The sequence below is a fragment of the Hyperolius riggenbachi genome, chromosome 12 (assembly GCF_040937935.1).
Source record: "Hyperolius riggenbachi isolate aHypRig1 chromosome 12, aHypRig1.pri, whole genome shotgun sequence".
Taxonomy (NCBI): Eukaryota; Metazoa; Chordata; class Amphibia; order Anura; family Hyperoliidae; genus Hyperolius; species Hyperolius riggenbachi.
In genome coordinates this window covers 225,249,472-225,266,421 of record NC_090657.1, presented here as the reverse complement: position 1 = coordinate 225,266,421, position 16,950 = coordinate 225,249,472, and the positions used below count along the sequence as shown (strand labels likewise).

Sequence of the window (16,950 nt, the reverse complement as noted above, 5' to 3'; positions counted from 1 at the left end):
CGTGGGCGCCAAAATTGCCAGCTCCTATATAAAATAGGTAACCAACTATGGAGAATACTAACTCAGTGAAGCGTTAGTTCTCCTCAGATCGGTCAGATGGGTTCTTAACCAGTCATACCAACAATATATATTTTTAGTATCACATATATCCCCAATGAAATAATGAGTCTCAGACCAAGATCACTTTTTATCTTAAAATAAATGTATTCTTGTAATAATAAACATAGAATATACAAAGATCACATAGAACAGGGTTATTATAAAAAAGGCAATAGTAAAAATATCTAGCAACATTTCTCAGCCATCAGGAGTACATAAATTAAAAAGAGTTACGTACCACCTCCCTTACAGCATATCTCAGCAATGTCTTATCTGAACAGAGCCTTGACCTATATTTATAGGGGACATCGTACCTAAACCAAGTTTCACTCACGTGAGTTCCACAGTCGTCACAAGAGACAGACATGTGAGGGGGAGTTGGCCTTGGATGGGGCCAACTTGAAATTTACGACTCCAGGGTTTATGCACAGTTGAATGGGTCACTTAAAGTTCATTCTTAGTAGGTGAGAGTTGAATTCACAGAGTTCACCTAGAGTTTGAGCTTACTGGGTGAAGGTTCACCAACAGTTTAGCTTACTAGGTGAGAGGGTATCTATAGTTCATAAGCAGTTCATACGGTTACTATAATTCACAGCACACCAGATATAATAGGATTATTAAACACACACTGCACATGATATAATAATGCAAACAGTTACATTAGTCATATACCATAAGATATGCATATGTTTCTCTAATTATAGTGCTTACACTATTTCAGTTTACCTAATGACAACCTGATAATAAAGATTAAATATTTTTGACACACACACCTACACACACACCTACACACACACCTACACACACACCTACACACACCTGCACACACCTACACACACACCTGCACACACCTACACACACCTGCACACACCTACACACACCTACACACACCTACACACACACCTGCACACACCTACACACACACACCTACACACACACCTACACACACCTACACACACACACCTACACACACACCTACACACACACCTACACACACCTACACACACCTACACACCTACACACACACACCTACACACACACCTACACACACACCTACACACACACCTACACACACACACACCTACACACACACACCTACACACACACACCTACACACACCTACACACACCTACACACACCTACACACACACCTACACACACCTGCACACACCTACACACACACCTACACACACACCTACACACACCTGCACACACCTACACACACACCTGCACACACCTACACACACCTGCACACACCTACACACACACACCTACACACACCTACACACACCTACACACACACCTACACACACCTGCACACACCTACACACACACACCTACACACACCTACACACACACACCTACACACACACACCTACACACACACCTACACACACCTACACACACCTACACACCTACACACACACACCTACACACACACCTACACACACACCTACACACACACCTACACACACACACACCTACACACACCTACACACACACCTACACACACACCTGCACACACCTACACACACACCTACACACACCTGCACACACCTACACACACCTACACACACACCTACACACACCTACACACACACCTACACACACCTACACACACACCTACACACACACCTACACACACCTACACACACCTACACACACCTACACACACCTACACACACCTACACACACCTACACACACCTACACACACACACACACACCTACACACACACCTACACACACACCTACACACACACACCTACACACACACACACCTACACACACACACACCTACACACACCTACACACCTACACACACCTACACACACCTACACACACACACCTACACACACACACCTACACACACACACCTACACACACACACACCTACACACACACACCTACACACACACACACCTACACACACACCTACACACACACCTACACACACACACACCTACACACACACACACCTACACACACCTACACACCTACACACACCTACACACACCTACACACACACACCTACACACACACACCTACACACACACACCTACACACACACACACCTACACACACACACCTACACACACACACACCTACACACACACCTACACACACACACACACACACACACACACACACACACACACCTACACACACACACCTACACACACACCTACACACACCGAGTAAAAGCCGAGGCAAAAGCCACAACACCACTCACAGCCATGGCCGGCCACAACCATATATTAGAAAAGCAGCATAAATTCAGCAGATTGCAATAATAAGCCACAACATAGGACTACAATGGAGGTGGACATGCAAAGAACTCCTGTAGCTAAGTGTGGGCTGGCATAAAGATAAAGCAAGGAATGCAGAGCCACATAGTCATGTATGTAAAGCTTGCTATAGGAATGTGAGGATTCTCACCACTCAGTAGACACTGTCCCTGTATGCCATCCAGGCTACAACTCCTGATGAGGCTACCTGGGACCTCCCATGGAAATGTCAAGTGTGTGGTCTCCCTCAGATGTTGCACCACTGCATAAAGTGGGGGTTACTCAGAGTAGTGACTCGAGCATAAGCCAAGACACCCACTTTTGGACCACTTTTTTGGCCCGAAAATTAGGCTTATACTCAAGTATATACAGTATTTTCTTTTTGGCGCCTCTGCTCCACTCTTTGAATTACATCTACTGATGTGTGGGCAGATTAACCTCCCTGGCGGTCCGCAGTTTATGAGGCTGCGTCCGCGGGAGGGATTTTTAGAATAAAAGTTGTTTTGAACTTTGTAGCTAGCACTAGGCTAGCTACCTGTGTCCCCCAAGTCCCCCATCACCTATCTGCTCCCCCCGATCGCCGCCGGCAACACTCTCCCGTCCGCGATCCCGCAGCTTCCCAATAAGCTTCAGTTGTCGCTATAGCGACGATCTGACATGACATCATGCGCAGCCTCCCGATCAGCTCCAGGCTTCGCTATGGGGAGGGAGGCTGTGCCATCGCGGGATACCTGGGGGGGGGGGGTACGTATTGTGGCATGGATCGGGGGGAGAGCAGGGGCACAGGTAGCTAGCCAAGTGCTAGCTGAAGAAAATTGAACAAATGTTATAAAAAAAAAAAAAATCCTCCCGGGGCCATGCGATCCCCTGCGGTGGCTAGCCCGACAGTGTCGGGCTTACAGCTAGGGAGGTTAAGCATGAGATGGATCTCTCTATCTCTGAATCTGATCAGAGATCTGCTGGCTGCCCCTACACTGCATCACGATTCCTGTTAGAGTTCATCATGGAATCCATCATTGATCTGCCTGGCGGCAACACCTGTGCGGCCGGCCCACCAAGTGTCCGCTGTTACCGTCGTTACGGGTGCTGTACCACGTGGCATGTATGTGATGTCACACGCAAACGCCTGGTGCTAGATGGCACTCTGTAACAGGGCATTGGGGGGGGCATGGCCGAGGGTCAGTCATGTATGGGAGATACTGCACCGATTTTCATCCGATCTGCCTAAATGATCCAATGGGATGGTTGATCGGGATGCAAAACAATTAGTGAAATGAGGAGCGGGATGGATTAGTCACATTGTGTGGTTAATGTCACGATTGGTGGGTGGGGGGTTATGGGTTAGACTCGATAGCCCATATGTAAGTCACTTTTTCTCCTAGATCATTTTTCATCTTCTGTTTAGCCACTTGCGTACCAGCAGTCTCTGCCCCCTTAAAGTGCACCAGAGCTGCGGAAAAAAGATTTGATACTCACCCGCGGCTTCCTCCTCCAGCATAAACATGTTAGTCCCTTGACGTCCTCCCCCGGTCTGCTGTTCAGCCGCAATCAGTCCCAGTAACTGGCTCAGTCTGGGTCTTCTAGGCATGCGTGGCCCTCCCCGCATGCACAGTAGACCCGGTCTGACAAGACCGAGCCCATTACCGGGGCTGATCTCGGCTGAACAGCAGACCAGGGGAGAACTTTGAGGGACTAACATGTTTAAGCTGCAGGAGGAAGCCGCGGATGGGTGAGTATCAAATCTTTTTTTTCCACAGTTCTGGTTTACTTTAAGGACCAGAGGCTGCTGGTACCAGAAAACAGCGCTTACCGACAATTCTTTGCTTGCCCAGCAGAACTCTGGGAGCAGTTCAGGAGCCAATTTTATTTGGCTCCTGACCGGCTCACAGATCCCAGAGCCAGGGGCCTGCAGTGAAGGCGTGAGCAGCGGGTCCCTGCGAGCACGCTAATTGCAATCTACGCCCTTGCAGAAATAAGCTGTAACCTAAGGGGGGCTTCCTCCATCCCTCTATTCCAACACTGCCAGCCCCCCAAAAAAGGTAAACAATAGTAATTACCAGCACTGCTGGTTGCGTGCATGTGCAGCAGTGGCTTTCCCCTCGGACCCCATGGGAAATGGCCTAACCCGACTGGGTCCGCTCTACTGTGCAGCGGTGAGCTATCTGTGCCTTCACAGTAGAGCAGACCCGGAGCCTTGAGGATACTGCGCCTGAGCAAACCTCACAACAACCACCAACAAGCAGATCATCCTGGGTCCAAGCTCTGGAACCCGTCTGGTGAGCAGGATGGGGAAAGCCTCAATAGGATCCAGAGGCTTCCCCTCCTGAGGTAAATACTCCCTGGGGCAGTTTGTTTTCCTTCAGGTACTCGTTAAAGCAGTAGGATTAGCCATACTATGCCAGGGAAAGAAAGACACGTATAAGTAGATAAATACTTGATCTACTTACATAGCACATGTATTGTACTGTCCACGTTTTGATTTCAGTGAATTTTCTATAGTAAATGAAGAGAATGATGATCCTGGTGGGAACCATGTTTGCCCACAGCTGAGGCTAAATACTGGTGTCATTTCTTCCCTTAACTTTTTTTTTTCTTTTCTTTTCTCCTCCAATCACTGAGTCACCTCAGCCTTGCTTGTAAACACAAGTGAGCAGAGGATTGTGTTTCAGCTAGGCAGGGAAATAAAGGGAAGAGGAGGAATATATTTTAGATAAAAAGAACCCCAGCATGCAACTGAATGGCAATGGCTATTAAAGGGCCAGAGTTCCTAAGTTAACTCCAAACCATAACAGCAGAAAAAGTTTTGAATGCAGGATTTGCATCTTTACCACTTAATACTCTCAGACCAGCTGCTGTTGAAATTGGATTTTTATGGTGATAATCCCGCTTGAAACCATTTTCTTGCTTTCTGGTAGCTTAAAAACCATTTCATTTATACAGTAATGTGAAAATCTCAGCCAGGAAGAAATGTGAATTGCACATGGCCTTGCTGTGTTGTCTGTAGTCATCTCGGCAGTAAAGTTATGATTTGGCTTTCGTTGTGTGTTTGTCAGACAAGGATGATGATTTCCGCATGGCGTACCACAGTCACCAGCAGTTACCGGCCGGAATCCTCCCCATGGTACCGGAAGTGGCACAGGCTGTGGGAGCCAGTCAAGGACTTCACACCAAAGACTACAACAGGGTGGCCCCAAACCCAGCAGTGGCCACTGTAACGGCCCTGATTGCCAGAGAGCTGCTCTACGCGGGAATATCCCCCACTGCGGACACCATCCTGAAGAACAACAACTCCTCCTCCTCTGTCCACCCTCTGCACGGCCCACTTACCCGACCTTCCGAACAACTAGACTTCTTATCCAACGTGCAGGGAATACGGGTAACCTTATTTAACTATACATGGTGACCTCACTTGTTGGAGGCCTATTATGTGGGAGTATAGTGGCTGGAGGGGGTGGGGAACCTCGGTGGGAGGGGCATAGTGCCTGGAGGGTGTGTGGCACCTCTAGGTGGGAGGAGTATAATTCCTAGAGGGGAAGGGACACCTCAAGGTGGGAGGGGTATAGTGCCTGGAGGGGAAGGGACACGTCAGGGTGGAAGGGGTATAATGCCTGGAGGAGATGGGGCACCAGGATGGGAGGGTTATAATTCTTGGAGGGACCCCTCAGGGTGGGAAGGGCATAGTGCCTGGAAGGGAAGGGACACCTCAGGGTGGGAGGGCCATAGTGCCTGGAGGAGATGGGACACCTCAGGGTGGGAGGGCCATAGTGCCTCTAGGAGATGGGACACCAGGATGGGAGGGGTATAATTCTTGGAGGGACCCCTCAGGGTGGGAAGGGCATAGTGCCTGGAGGAGAAGGGACACCTCAGGGTGGGAGGGCCATAGTGCCTCTAGGAGATGGGACACCAGGATGGGAGGGGTATAATGCTTGGAGGGACCCCTCAGGGTGGGAAGGGCATAGTGCCTGCAAGTTAGGTGTCTCATTCTGTGATGGGGGAAGAGAAGTGCCTCGGTCTGACACAGTTGCTGATATCTATGGTGTATTACATGGTACTGTTGAGACTTGTCTCTATCAATCACTAACCACAATTCTTCTCTGGCAGGTGGAATATAAAGATTTTCCCAAGAACAACAAAAACGAGTTTGTGTCACTAATAAACTGCTCCTTTCAAACGCCCCTCATCAGCCACGGCGTGGGCAAAGACGTGGAGTCCTGCCATGACATGGTAAGATGGCGGCTTCCTTACAGTGTATGCTGTAGGGTGTCTGGAAAGAGATGTGAGTTATCAGGTGACATGCCATACAGTGGGCTGGTTGGAAGCTAGGTGAAGATACAGGAGTAATCAGGTGACATGCCATACTCTGGGTTGGTTGGAAGCTAGGAGAAGAGGCAGGAGTAATCAGGTGACATGCTATCCTCTGGGATAGTTGGAAGCTAGGAGAAGAGACGGGAGTAATCAGGTGACATGCCATACTCTGGGCTGGTTGGAAGCTAGGAGAAGAGACAGGAGTAATCAGGTGACATCCCATACTCTGGGCTGGTTGGAAGCTAGGAGAAGACAGGAGTAATCAGGTGACATGCCATACTCTGGGCTGGTTGGAAGCTAGGAGAAGAGACAGGAATAATCAGGTGACATGCCATACTCTGGGCTGGTTGGGAGTTAGGAGAAGACAGGAGTAATCAGGTGACATGCCATACAGTGGGCAGGTTGGAAGCTAGGAGAAGAGACGGGAGTAATCAGGTGACATCCCATACTCTGGGCTGGTTGGGAGTTAGGAGAAGAGACGGGAGTAATCAGGTGACATCCCATACTCTGGGCTGGTTGGAAGCTAGGAGAAGAGACAGGAGTAATTGGGTGACATGCCATACTCTGGGCTGGGTGGAAGCTACTAGTAGAAGAGACAGGAGTAATCAGGCAACATGCCATACTCTGGGCTGGTTGGAAGCTAGGAGAGACAGGAGTAATAAGGTGACATGCCATACTCTGGGCTGGTTGGGAGCAAGGAGAAGAGACAGGAGTAATTGGGTGACATGCCATACTCTGGGCTGGGTGGAAGCTACTAGTAGAAGAGACAGGAGTAATCAGGTGACATGCCATACTCTGGGCTGGTTGGAAGCTAGAAGAGACAGGAGTAATAAGGTGACATGCCATACTCTGGGCTGGTTGGGAGCTAGGAGAAGAGAGTAGTAATCAGGTGACATGCCATACTCTGGGCTGGTTGGGAGCAAGGAGAAGAGACAGGAGTAATAAGGTGACATGCCATACTCTGGGCTGGTTGGGAGCTAGGAGAAGAGAGTAGTAATCAGGTGACATACCATACTCTGGGCTGGTTGGAAGCTAGGAGAAGAGGAGTAATAAGGTGACATGCCATACTCTGGGCTGGTTGGAAGCTAGGAGAAGAGGAGTAATAAGGTGACATGCCATACTCTGGGCTGGTTGGAAGCTAGGAGAAGACAGGAGTAATCAGGTGACATGCCATAGTCTGGGGCGGTTGGAAGCTAGGAGAAGACAGGAGTAATCACAGGTGACATGCCATACTCTGGGCTGGTTGGAAGCTAGGAGAAGACAGGAGTAATCAGGTGACCTGCCATACTCTGGGCTGGTTGGGAGCTAGGAGAAGAGACAGGAGTAATCAGGTGACATGCCATACTCTGGGCTGGTTGGAATCTAGGAGAAGAGACAGGAAGAATCAGGTGACATGCCATACTCTGGGCTGGTTGGAAGCTAGGAGAAGATACAGGAGTAATCGGGTGACATGCCATACTCTAGGCTGGTTGGAAGCTAGTAGAGACGGGCGTAATCAGGTGACATGCCATACTCTGGGCTGGTTGGAAGCTAGGAGAAGACAGGAGTAATCAGGTGACATGCCATACTCTGGGCTGGTTGGGAGCTAGGAGAAGACAGAAGTAATCAGGCGACATGCCATACTCTGGGCTGGGTGGAAGCTAGGAGAAGATACAGGAGTAATCAGGCAACATGCCATACTCTGGGCTGGGTGGAAGCTAGGAGAAGACAGAAGTAATCAGGTGACATGCCATACTCTGGGCTGGTTGGAAGCTAGGAGAAGAGACAGGAATAATCAGGTGACATGCCATACTCTGGGCTGGGTGGAAGCTAGGAAAAGAGACGGGAGTAATCAGGCAACATGCAATACTCTGCGCTGGGTGGGAGCTAGGAGAAGATACAGGAGTAATCAGGCGACATGCCATACTCTGGGCTGGTTGGAAGCTAGAAGAAGATACAGGAGTAATCAGGCAACATGCCATACTCTGGGCTGGGTGGAAGCTAGGAGAAGAGACGGGAGTAATCAGGCAACATGCCATACTCTGGGCTGGGTGGAAGCTAGGAGAAGAGACGGGAGTAATCAGGTGACATGCCATACTCTGGGCTGGTTGGGAGCTAGGAGAAGACAGAAGTAATCAGGTGACATGCCATACTCTGGGCTGGTTGGAAGCTAGGAGAAGAGAGGAGTAATCAGGCAACATGCCATACTCTGGGCTGGGTGGAAGCTAGGAGAAGAGAGGAGTAATCAGGTGACATGCCATACTCTGGGCTGGTTGGAAGCTAGGAGAAGAGAGGAGTAATCAGGCAACATGCCATACTCTGGGCTGGGTGGAAGCTAGGAGAAGAGAGGAGTAATCAGGTGACATGCCATACTCTGGGCTGGTTGGAAGCTAGGAGAAGAGACGGGAGTAATCAGGTGACATGCCATACTCTGGGCTGGTTGGGAGCTAGGAGAAGACAGAAGTAATCAGGTGACATGCCATACTCTGGGCTGGTTGGAAGCTAGGAGAAGAGAGGAGTAATCAGGCAACATGCCATACTCTGGGCTGGGTGGAAGCTAGGAGAAGAGAGGAGTAATCAGGTGACATGCCATACTCTGGGCTGGTTGGAAGCTAGGAGAAGAGAGGAGTAATCAGGCAACATGCCATACTCTGGGCTGGGTGGAAGCTAGGAGAAGAGAGGCGTAATCAGGCGACATGCCATACACTGGGCTGCGTGGAAGCAGTGGCGTAGCTAAGGAGCTGTGGGCCCCGATGCAAGTTTTACAATGGGGCCCCCCAAGCACTCTATACATAACAATTGGTACAGCGCACCAAAACCTGCCAATGGCAACTACAGTGTCAGAGATGCAAGAAGGGGATGGGAAACAGCTCGTTAATCACTTCTATAGATACTTTGAATAGTGGTAATCATTATTATGAGCACAGAACTGATAGGGAGCTAATACTGTAGTTGAGGGAGGGCCCCTCGGGGCCCTTCTGGCCCAAGGGCCCCAATGCGGTCGCAACCTCTGCAACCCCTATTGCTACACCCCTACGTGGAAGCTAGGAGAAGAGAGGAGTAATCAGGTGACATGCCATACTCTGGGCTGGGTGGAAGCTAGGAGAAGAGAGGAGTAATCAGGCAACATGCCATACTCTGGGCTGGGTGGGAGCTAGGAGAAGAGAGGAGTAATCAGGTGACGTGCCATACTCTGGGCTGGGTGGAAGCTAGGAGAAGAGAGGAGTAATCAGGTGACATGCCATACTCTGGGCTGGGTGGAAGCTAGGAGAAGAGAGGAGTAATCAGGTGACGTGCCATACTCTGGGCTGGGTGGAAGCTAGGAGAAGAGACAGGAGTAATCAGGCGACATGCCATACTCTGGGCTGGGTGGGAGCTAGGAGAAATTGCATAACTGAGACTTTACCCTGTCCCAGTCTAGTCACCAAGAAATGTGGTCTGATAACGGAGGAGTCTCCTGCATTGTGAGTCATTTAGAACGTCCTGGAAACTGGCATCATTGATTTTTCTCTGAACATTCTGCTGAAAAAATACAAAACCCTATCTATGCTTGTTGTAGAGCGCTATAGAGCTATATAAAACATAACTTTTAATAACTAATTTATTTTGAAAAATAACTTTTATTGCCTATGTGGTTTACTATACATGTGACCTAGGAGGTAAATATATGTCAGAACACCATGAAATCTGCCACGGACTCGCCATGCCCCTCTGAATACCTTGAAGTGTCTACTTTCCAAAATGGGGTCATTTGTGGGGTGTGTTTACTGTCCTGGCATTTTGGGGGGTGCTAAATTGTAAGCACCCCTGTAAAGCCTAAAGTTGCTCATTGGACGTTGGGCCCCTTAGCGCACCTAGGCTGCAAAAAAGTGCCACACATATGGTATCGCCGTACTCAGGAGAAGTAGTATAATGTGTTTTGGGGTGTATTTTTACACATACCCATGCTGGGTGGGAGAAATCTCTCTGTACATGACAATGTTTTGATTTTTTTTTTTTTTTTTACAATTGTTTATTTAAAGAGATATTTCTCCCACAGCATGGGTATGTGTAAAAATACACCCCAAAACACATTATACTACTTCTCCTGAGTACAGCGATGCCACGTGTGGCACTTTTTTGCACCCTAACTGCGCTAAGGGGCCCAAAGTCCAATGAGTACCTTTAGGATTTCACAGGTCGTTTTGAGACATTTGGTTTCAAGACTACGGCTTACGGTTTAGGGCCCCTAAAATGCCAGGGCAGTATAGGACACCCACAAGTGACCCCATTTTAGAAAGACACCCCAAGGTATTCTGTTAGGAGCTAACTTGTGACAAAAAATAAAATCTTCTATGAACTCCCCATACCCCTAACGGAATACCTTGGGGTGTCTTCTTTCTAAAATGGGGTCACTTGTGGGGTTCCTATACTGCCCTGGCATTTTAGGGGCCCTAAACCGTGAGGAGTAGTCTTGAAACCAAATATCTCAAAATGACCTGTGAAATCCTAAAGGTACTCATTGGACTTTGGGCCCCTTAGCGCAGTTAGGGTGCAAAAAAGTGCCACACACGTGGTACCGCCGTACTCAGGAGAAGTAGTATGTGTTTTGTGGTGTATTTTTACACATACCCATGCTGGGTGGGATAAATATCTCTGTAAAAGACAATTTTTTTTATTTTTTTTACACACAATTATCTATTTACAGAGAGATTTCTCCCACCCAGCATGGGTATGTGTAAAAATACACCACAACACATTATACTACTTCTCCTAAGTATGGCGATACCACATGTGTGGCACTTTTTTGCAGCCTAGGTGCGCTAAGGGGCCCAACGTCCTATTCACGGGTCATTTTGAGGCATTTGGTTTCTAGACTACTCACGGTTTTGGGCCCCTAAAATGCCAGGGCAGTATAGGAACCCCACAAGTGACCCCATTTTAGAAAGAAGACACCCCAAGGTATTCCGTTAGGTGTATGGTGAGTTCATAGAAGATTTTATTTTTTTTTGTCACAAGTTAGTGGAAAATGACACTTTGTAAAAAAAAAATAAAAAAAAAAAAAATCAATTTCCGCTAACTTTTGACAAAATAAAATCTTCTATGAACTCGTCATACACCTAACGGAATACCTTGGGGTGTCTTCTTTCTAAAATGGGGTCACTTGTGGGGTTCCTATACTGCCCTGGCATTTTAGGGACCCAAAACCGTGAGGACTAGTCTGGAAACCAAATGCCTCAAAATGACTGTTCAGGGGTATAAGCATCTGCAAATTTTGATGACAGGTGGTCTGGGGCTGAATTTTGTGGAACCGGTCATAAGCAGGGTGGCCTCTTAGATGACAGGTTGTATTGGGCCTGATCTGATGGATAGGAGTGCTAGGGGGGTGACAGGAGGTGATTGATGGGTGTCTCAGGGGGTGATTAGAGGGGAAAATAGATGCAATCAATGCACTGGGGAGGTGATCGGAAGGGGATCTGAGGGTTTGGCCCGAGTGATCAGGAGCCCACACGGGGCAAATTAGGGCCTGATCTGATGAGTAGGTGTGCTAGGAGGTGATTGATGGGTGTCTCAAGGTGTGATTAGAGGGGGGAATAGATGCAAGCAATGCACTGGCGAGGTGATCAGGGATGGGGTCTGAGGGCGTTCTTAGGGTGTGGGCGGGTGATTGGGTGCCCTAGGGGCAGATCCCTATCTGCCCCTAGGGCACCCAATCACCCACCCACACCCTCTGATGGGTGATGATCTGATGGGTAGCAGTGACAGGGGGTGATTGATGGGTAATTAGTGGGTGTTTAGAGGAGAGAACAGATGTAAACAATGCACTTGGGGGGTGATCTGATGGTGTGGGTGGGTGATCAGATTGCCCGCAAGGGGCAGGTTAGGGGCTGATTGATGGGTGGCAGTGACAGGGGGTGATTGATGGGTGATTTACAGGTGATCAGTGGGTTATTACAGGGGGGATAGATGCATACAGTACACAGAGGGGGGGGGGGGGTCTGGGGAGATCTGAGGGGGGGGGGGCGTGATCAGGAGCCCCCAGGGGGCAGTTAAGACCTAAACTAAAAAAATAACGTTGACAGGGAGTGATCGATTTTTGATTAGGGGAGTGATTGGGTGCAAACAGTGGTTTGGGGGGTAGGGGGTCTGAGGGGTGCTGTGGGCGATTAGAGGGAAGGGGGGGGGCAAGATCAGTGTGTTTGGTGCGGACTAGGGTGGCTGCAGCCTGCCCTGGTGGTCCCTCGGACACTGGGACCACCAGGGCAGGAGGCACCCTGTATAATACACTTTGTATACATTACAAAGTGTATTATAAACTTTGTATGCGGCGATCGTGGGGTTAACAACCCGCCGGCGCTTCCGAATGGCCGGCGGGTTGTCGTCGCGGGTGGGCGGAGCCAGTTGCCGAGAGAAGCGCGCGTCACCAGTGACGCGATCGTTCCCCAGGCATGCCGAAAGGACGCAACGCCGATGGGCGTATTGCGGTCCTTTCGGCATCCTCTGGGCGGTCGGCAAGTGGTTAAATGTTACGATTTTCGCGACAGAGGTCCTTTAAAGATGAATTATCGCTCATACCTTCTGTTTTTTAATAAGGCAAATCGCACTAAATATTAGTTCATAGTTTGTTCAGTAGTCTTCATTCTTCTTTCTGTTACAGGCTGCTTTGAACATATTAAAGTTGCTCTCAGAGATGGACCAACAAAGTGCAGAGGTGCCAAGAACAGGGAATGGACCAATGTCTGTGTAAGTCCAGAATGAGGTCCCCAACCGTAGTCTATGCTCAACGTGTTCTATGGGTCGGCCTAGTGTTCTGTCCATCTGTCTCACCAAAGGATTCTTTCCTTCCACCTCTGATCGGAGGCCTCTCTACCTCTACCCGGAGACATCTGTCCCTCCACCACTGCCCGGAGACATCTGTCCCCCCCCCCCACTGCCCGGAGACATCTGTCCCCCCCCCCCCCCTCCCCGGAGACATCTGTTTCCCCCCCCCCCTCCCCGGAGACATCTGCCCCCCCCCCCCCTCCCCAGAGACATCTGTCCCCCCCCCCCCCCCACTGCCCGGAGACATCTGTCCCCCCCCACCACTGCCCCTCAACCTCTGTCCCTTTGCCCCAGAGACTTCTGTCCCTCTACCTCTGGCTGGAGACAGCTGTCTGTCCCTCCACTTCTATCATCAATAGGTCAGTAACCATACAAAGTCCCAATAATAATGTAATGAAAAAATGTCCCTTGTTGATGACCTTCCTTTAGGTAGGTCTACAGCACTTGTGCATACTGTTGTGAAATAACAGAATTGTCAAACTCTTCCCCGTCTGTGGGCGGTAGGCAGCGAGGTGGATGATGGCAGAATATTGGTTGCCAGGGGAGCATAGCTGGAACGCCGCTGTTTTGGCGTCCTAGTTGCTAAGGTAACCTAAGTTAACTTTACAGGGGATAATCCAGTTACAGGACTCCCATTGGCCACAGACCCTAGAAGAGGTGGTCCTCGTGAAAGGCAACGTGCAACCCGCAGAAGATTGGAAGGGGGCGTGTAGTTGCACGCAATTGGGCCCAGCAGACACACTGTGGGACATGGCTTTAGGGGCTTGTGGCGTGCGCTGGACGCGCGTTATTGGACGCAACTGGCGGATCACGTGCTAAAATGAGGGAGGCGCACAGTACGATGGGAAAGCCACATGATTGGAAGAATAGTAAGATAGGGATATAAAGGTTAGAAGGATAGCGTCCCGCGCATGCTCCTGATGAGTCTGAATAGACGAAACTAGTAGAGCGGAAGGGGGACGCTGACGCGAGCGGGCACAAGGTAGTCTGGCAAGGAGGGGACTGGAGGTTGCAGCGCTACTTCGCCCACCGAGCGTCCCACGAACGGGGTAGAGCCCGGAAAAACTCTATGCTCTTAATTTGGTGCATGTTTGTAAGTGTGCATTCTTTTTAATAATTTTAAGAACAGTTTTATGAAATGGAGGGTCTGGTCTATATCTTTTGAGGTGATGTGATCTATGAAGCCCATTTGTATTGAAGACGCAGAGTGAGGATCGTTTAAGACAGGTGGTGGTCAGATGACCCCACAAGAGCTGTAGACATACCTGACGCAAGGTCATCAACAAGGGTGAGTTGCCACTGCTTGGGGTGTGGTGGAGGGCAACTACACTGAAGGTCTCTGAGCTGGTGCTGCAGGATCCAATCTTTTGAAGTGTGACCCAAAGAGGGGACATTTTTTCATTACATTATTATTGGGACTTTGTATGGTTACTGAGCGATGACCTATTAATAAGTGTGCTCTGTTTAGTAAGGAGTGCTCTACCGTTTAATACACTTAAGTATATGTATCAGCGCAGTATTTTGTTATTTGTATTATTTGTCCCTCCACCTCTGCCCGGAGGCCTCGGTCCCTCCACCTCTTCCCGGAAATTTCTGTCCTGACCACACTAGTCTATCTGTCAGTCTTTGATGGACCTCTGACCAGACAGGTGTATTTTGTTGATACTGGTTACCCCTCCTGCAGTTTCCTAGTGTAATGGGGCGGTGTTTGGTGTCAGATCCTCCTCCTGTAGAATGTAATAATGTCATTGTATACGAGTGTAACATGTCCGCACGGTTGTGCTCTCTCCGCAGGTGTGTGAAAGCGGAGGTGGAAAGCGACGCTCTCCTGAGACCGGCTAGCTCAAACACTTTAGGACAAACACTGGATAGCAAAGCCTGAGGGCCTCAGACTGGAACTCAAAGCACCAGAGAAAATCACCCTTTACTTTTACCTGCTCTGTGAACCGCGAAGGACGAATCTCACGCTCCTCCCTTTATTTTGCCCAGTTTTCTCAAGCAACGTTTTTATTTTCTCGTGTTGGCTCCCGTCGCCAGTCCGATCCTCACATACATTTCACAGTGATCATATCCTCGTATGTAGTCATATATGCGGACGCCATTTTGTTTTTCTTCGAGGCAAATAGTGGCAGATAAATTCTTTGTTTTTATGTAAGGAATGCCTCCCCACAAGATGTTGGAAAATGTCACATGTAGAATTAACTGTTCTGGGGTTAATTATAGATTTTTTTTATTTTTTTCGGCATAACCAGTGTTGGATGGTTTGAGTGTTTATTTCTGTGTATATGGAAAGGCGTTTACATGGCATCTGTGTACCGTGTGTGACTATATCGCTGCATCACAGGATATGATCTCATCGGCGTGCGCTGACCACACCCATCCTGATTTTCTTTGTGTGCTTTAAGCTGTGGGTTTACATCTCCATGTTGGGCTCCGTGTATAAGCTGTGTTGCCTCAGTGTGTCGGTAGTGTGCACATGCAGTACATTTTTGCATATCGTCTATTTAAAGCGCACGATTGCGTCAGCCAGTTCAGTATCGCTTCAGGTCATTGTTTACCCGGAATTTCTTTCTCCCAATGGAATGTAAGCAACTAGTGTTTGTCACAAAAAAAAGAAAAAACCCTACAAAAATAAATATAATTAACTGACTTTGTGTTGATTGCTTTGTTTGGGTTCTTATTTTTAAAGGGGGGGGGGGGAAGAGTCTGTCTGCACTCCTCCTTCAAAGACCTGTACAGAGATATTCTGAAAGCCTCGAACTCACGCTTTATCCATCAGCTGAGGCAACCCCTACTGACCACCTCAGCTGATAGTCAGGCGTGTGTATAGAGGCGCCCGACCCGCAAGCGATCAACTCCCCTCCAGCAATGGCCAACTTCATTGTTCACGCCACTCGCCCGCCCACCACGTGACGTCTGTTGTCTAGGAATGATCAATGAGATGCAAATATTTCCGATTTCATGCAGATTTATGTAAATTTTTATGCAAATATATGCAGCTTGAAAGTGGACCAATCAAGCCCCACCCAGGTAGAAGGAAAGTCTGCTCGACCAAATGGCAGAAGTCCAATCTTTATTGGCAAATCGTTCTGGATAGAGACATATCCGCCCACGCGCATCTGAGCACAAACTCACTCCTCAGTCATTGGACTTTTATGCCATTTGGTCGAGCGGACTTCTACTTGTGTCGTTTGGTCTGGCTACGCCTGGTCCTGCTCCCGTTTCAGCATGATGGTGAGATGAGCGGACTTCTACCTGTGTCGTTTGGTCTGGCTGCACTGATCCTGCTCCAGTTTCGGCATGGTGGTGAGTGGACTTTTACCTGTGTTGTTTGGTCTGGCTGCACTGATCCTGCTCCAGTTTCGGCATGATGGTGAGTGGACTTTTACCTGTGTTGTTTGGTCTGGCTGCACTGATCCTGCTCCAGTTTCGGCATAGTGGTGTGTGAGTGGACTTCTACCTGTGTCGTTTGGTCTGGCT

The 16,950-nt window shown here is 49.0% G+C and overlaps 1 protein-coding gene across 1 annotated transcript in view; it reads left to right on the top strand.

Annotated features, from left to right (window-relative positions):
• The window catches only part of STAU1 (staufen double-stranded RNA binding protein 1), a 48,427-nt gene extending 32,307 nt beyond the window's left edge, over positions 1 to 16,120 (top strand). The window contains exons 13-16 of the mRNA XM_068262846.1: positions 5,439 to 5,761; positions 6,487 to 6,609; positions 13,307 to 13,392; positions 15,265 to 16,120. Coding sequence (XP_068118947.1) covers positions 5,439 to 5,761; positions 6,487 to 6,609; positions 13,307 to 13,392; positions 15,265 to 15,352 — 620 coding nt within the window. The 3' untranslated portion in view covers positions 15,353 to 16,120. The remainder of the gene's footprint in view (positions 1 to 5,438; positions 5,762 to 6,486; positions 6,610 to 13,306; positions 13,393 to 15,264) is intronic.
• Positions 16,121 to 16,950: the final 830 nt, after the last annotated feature.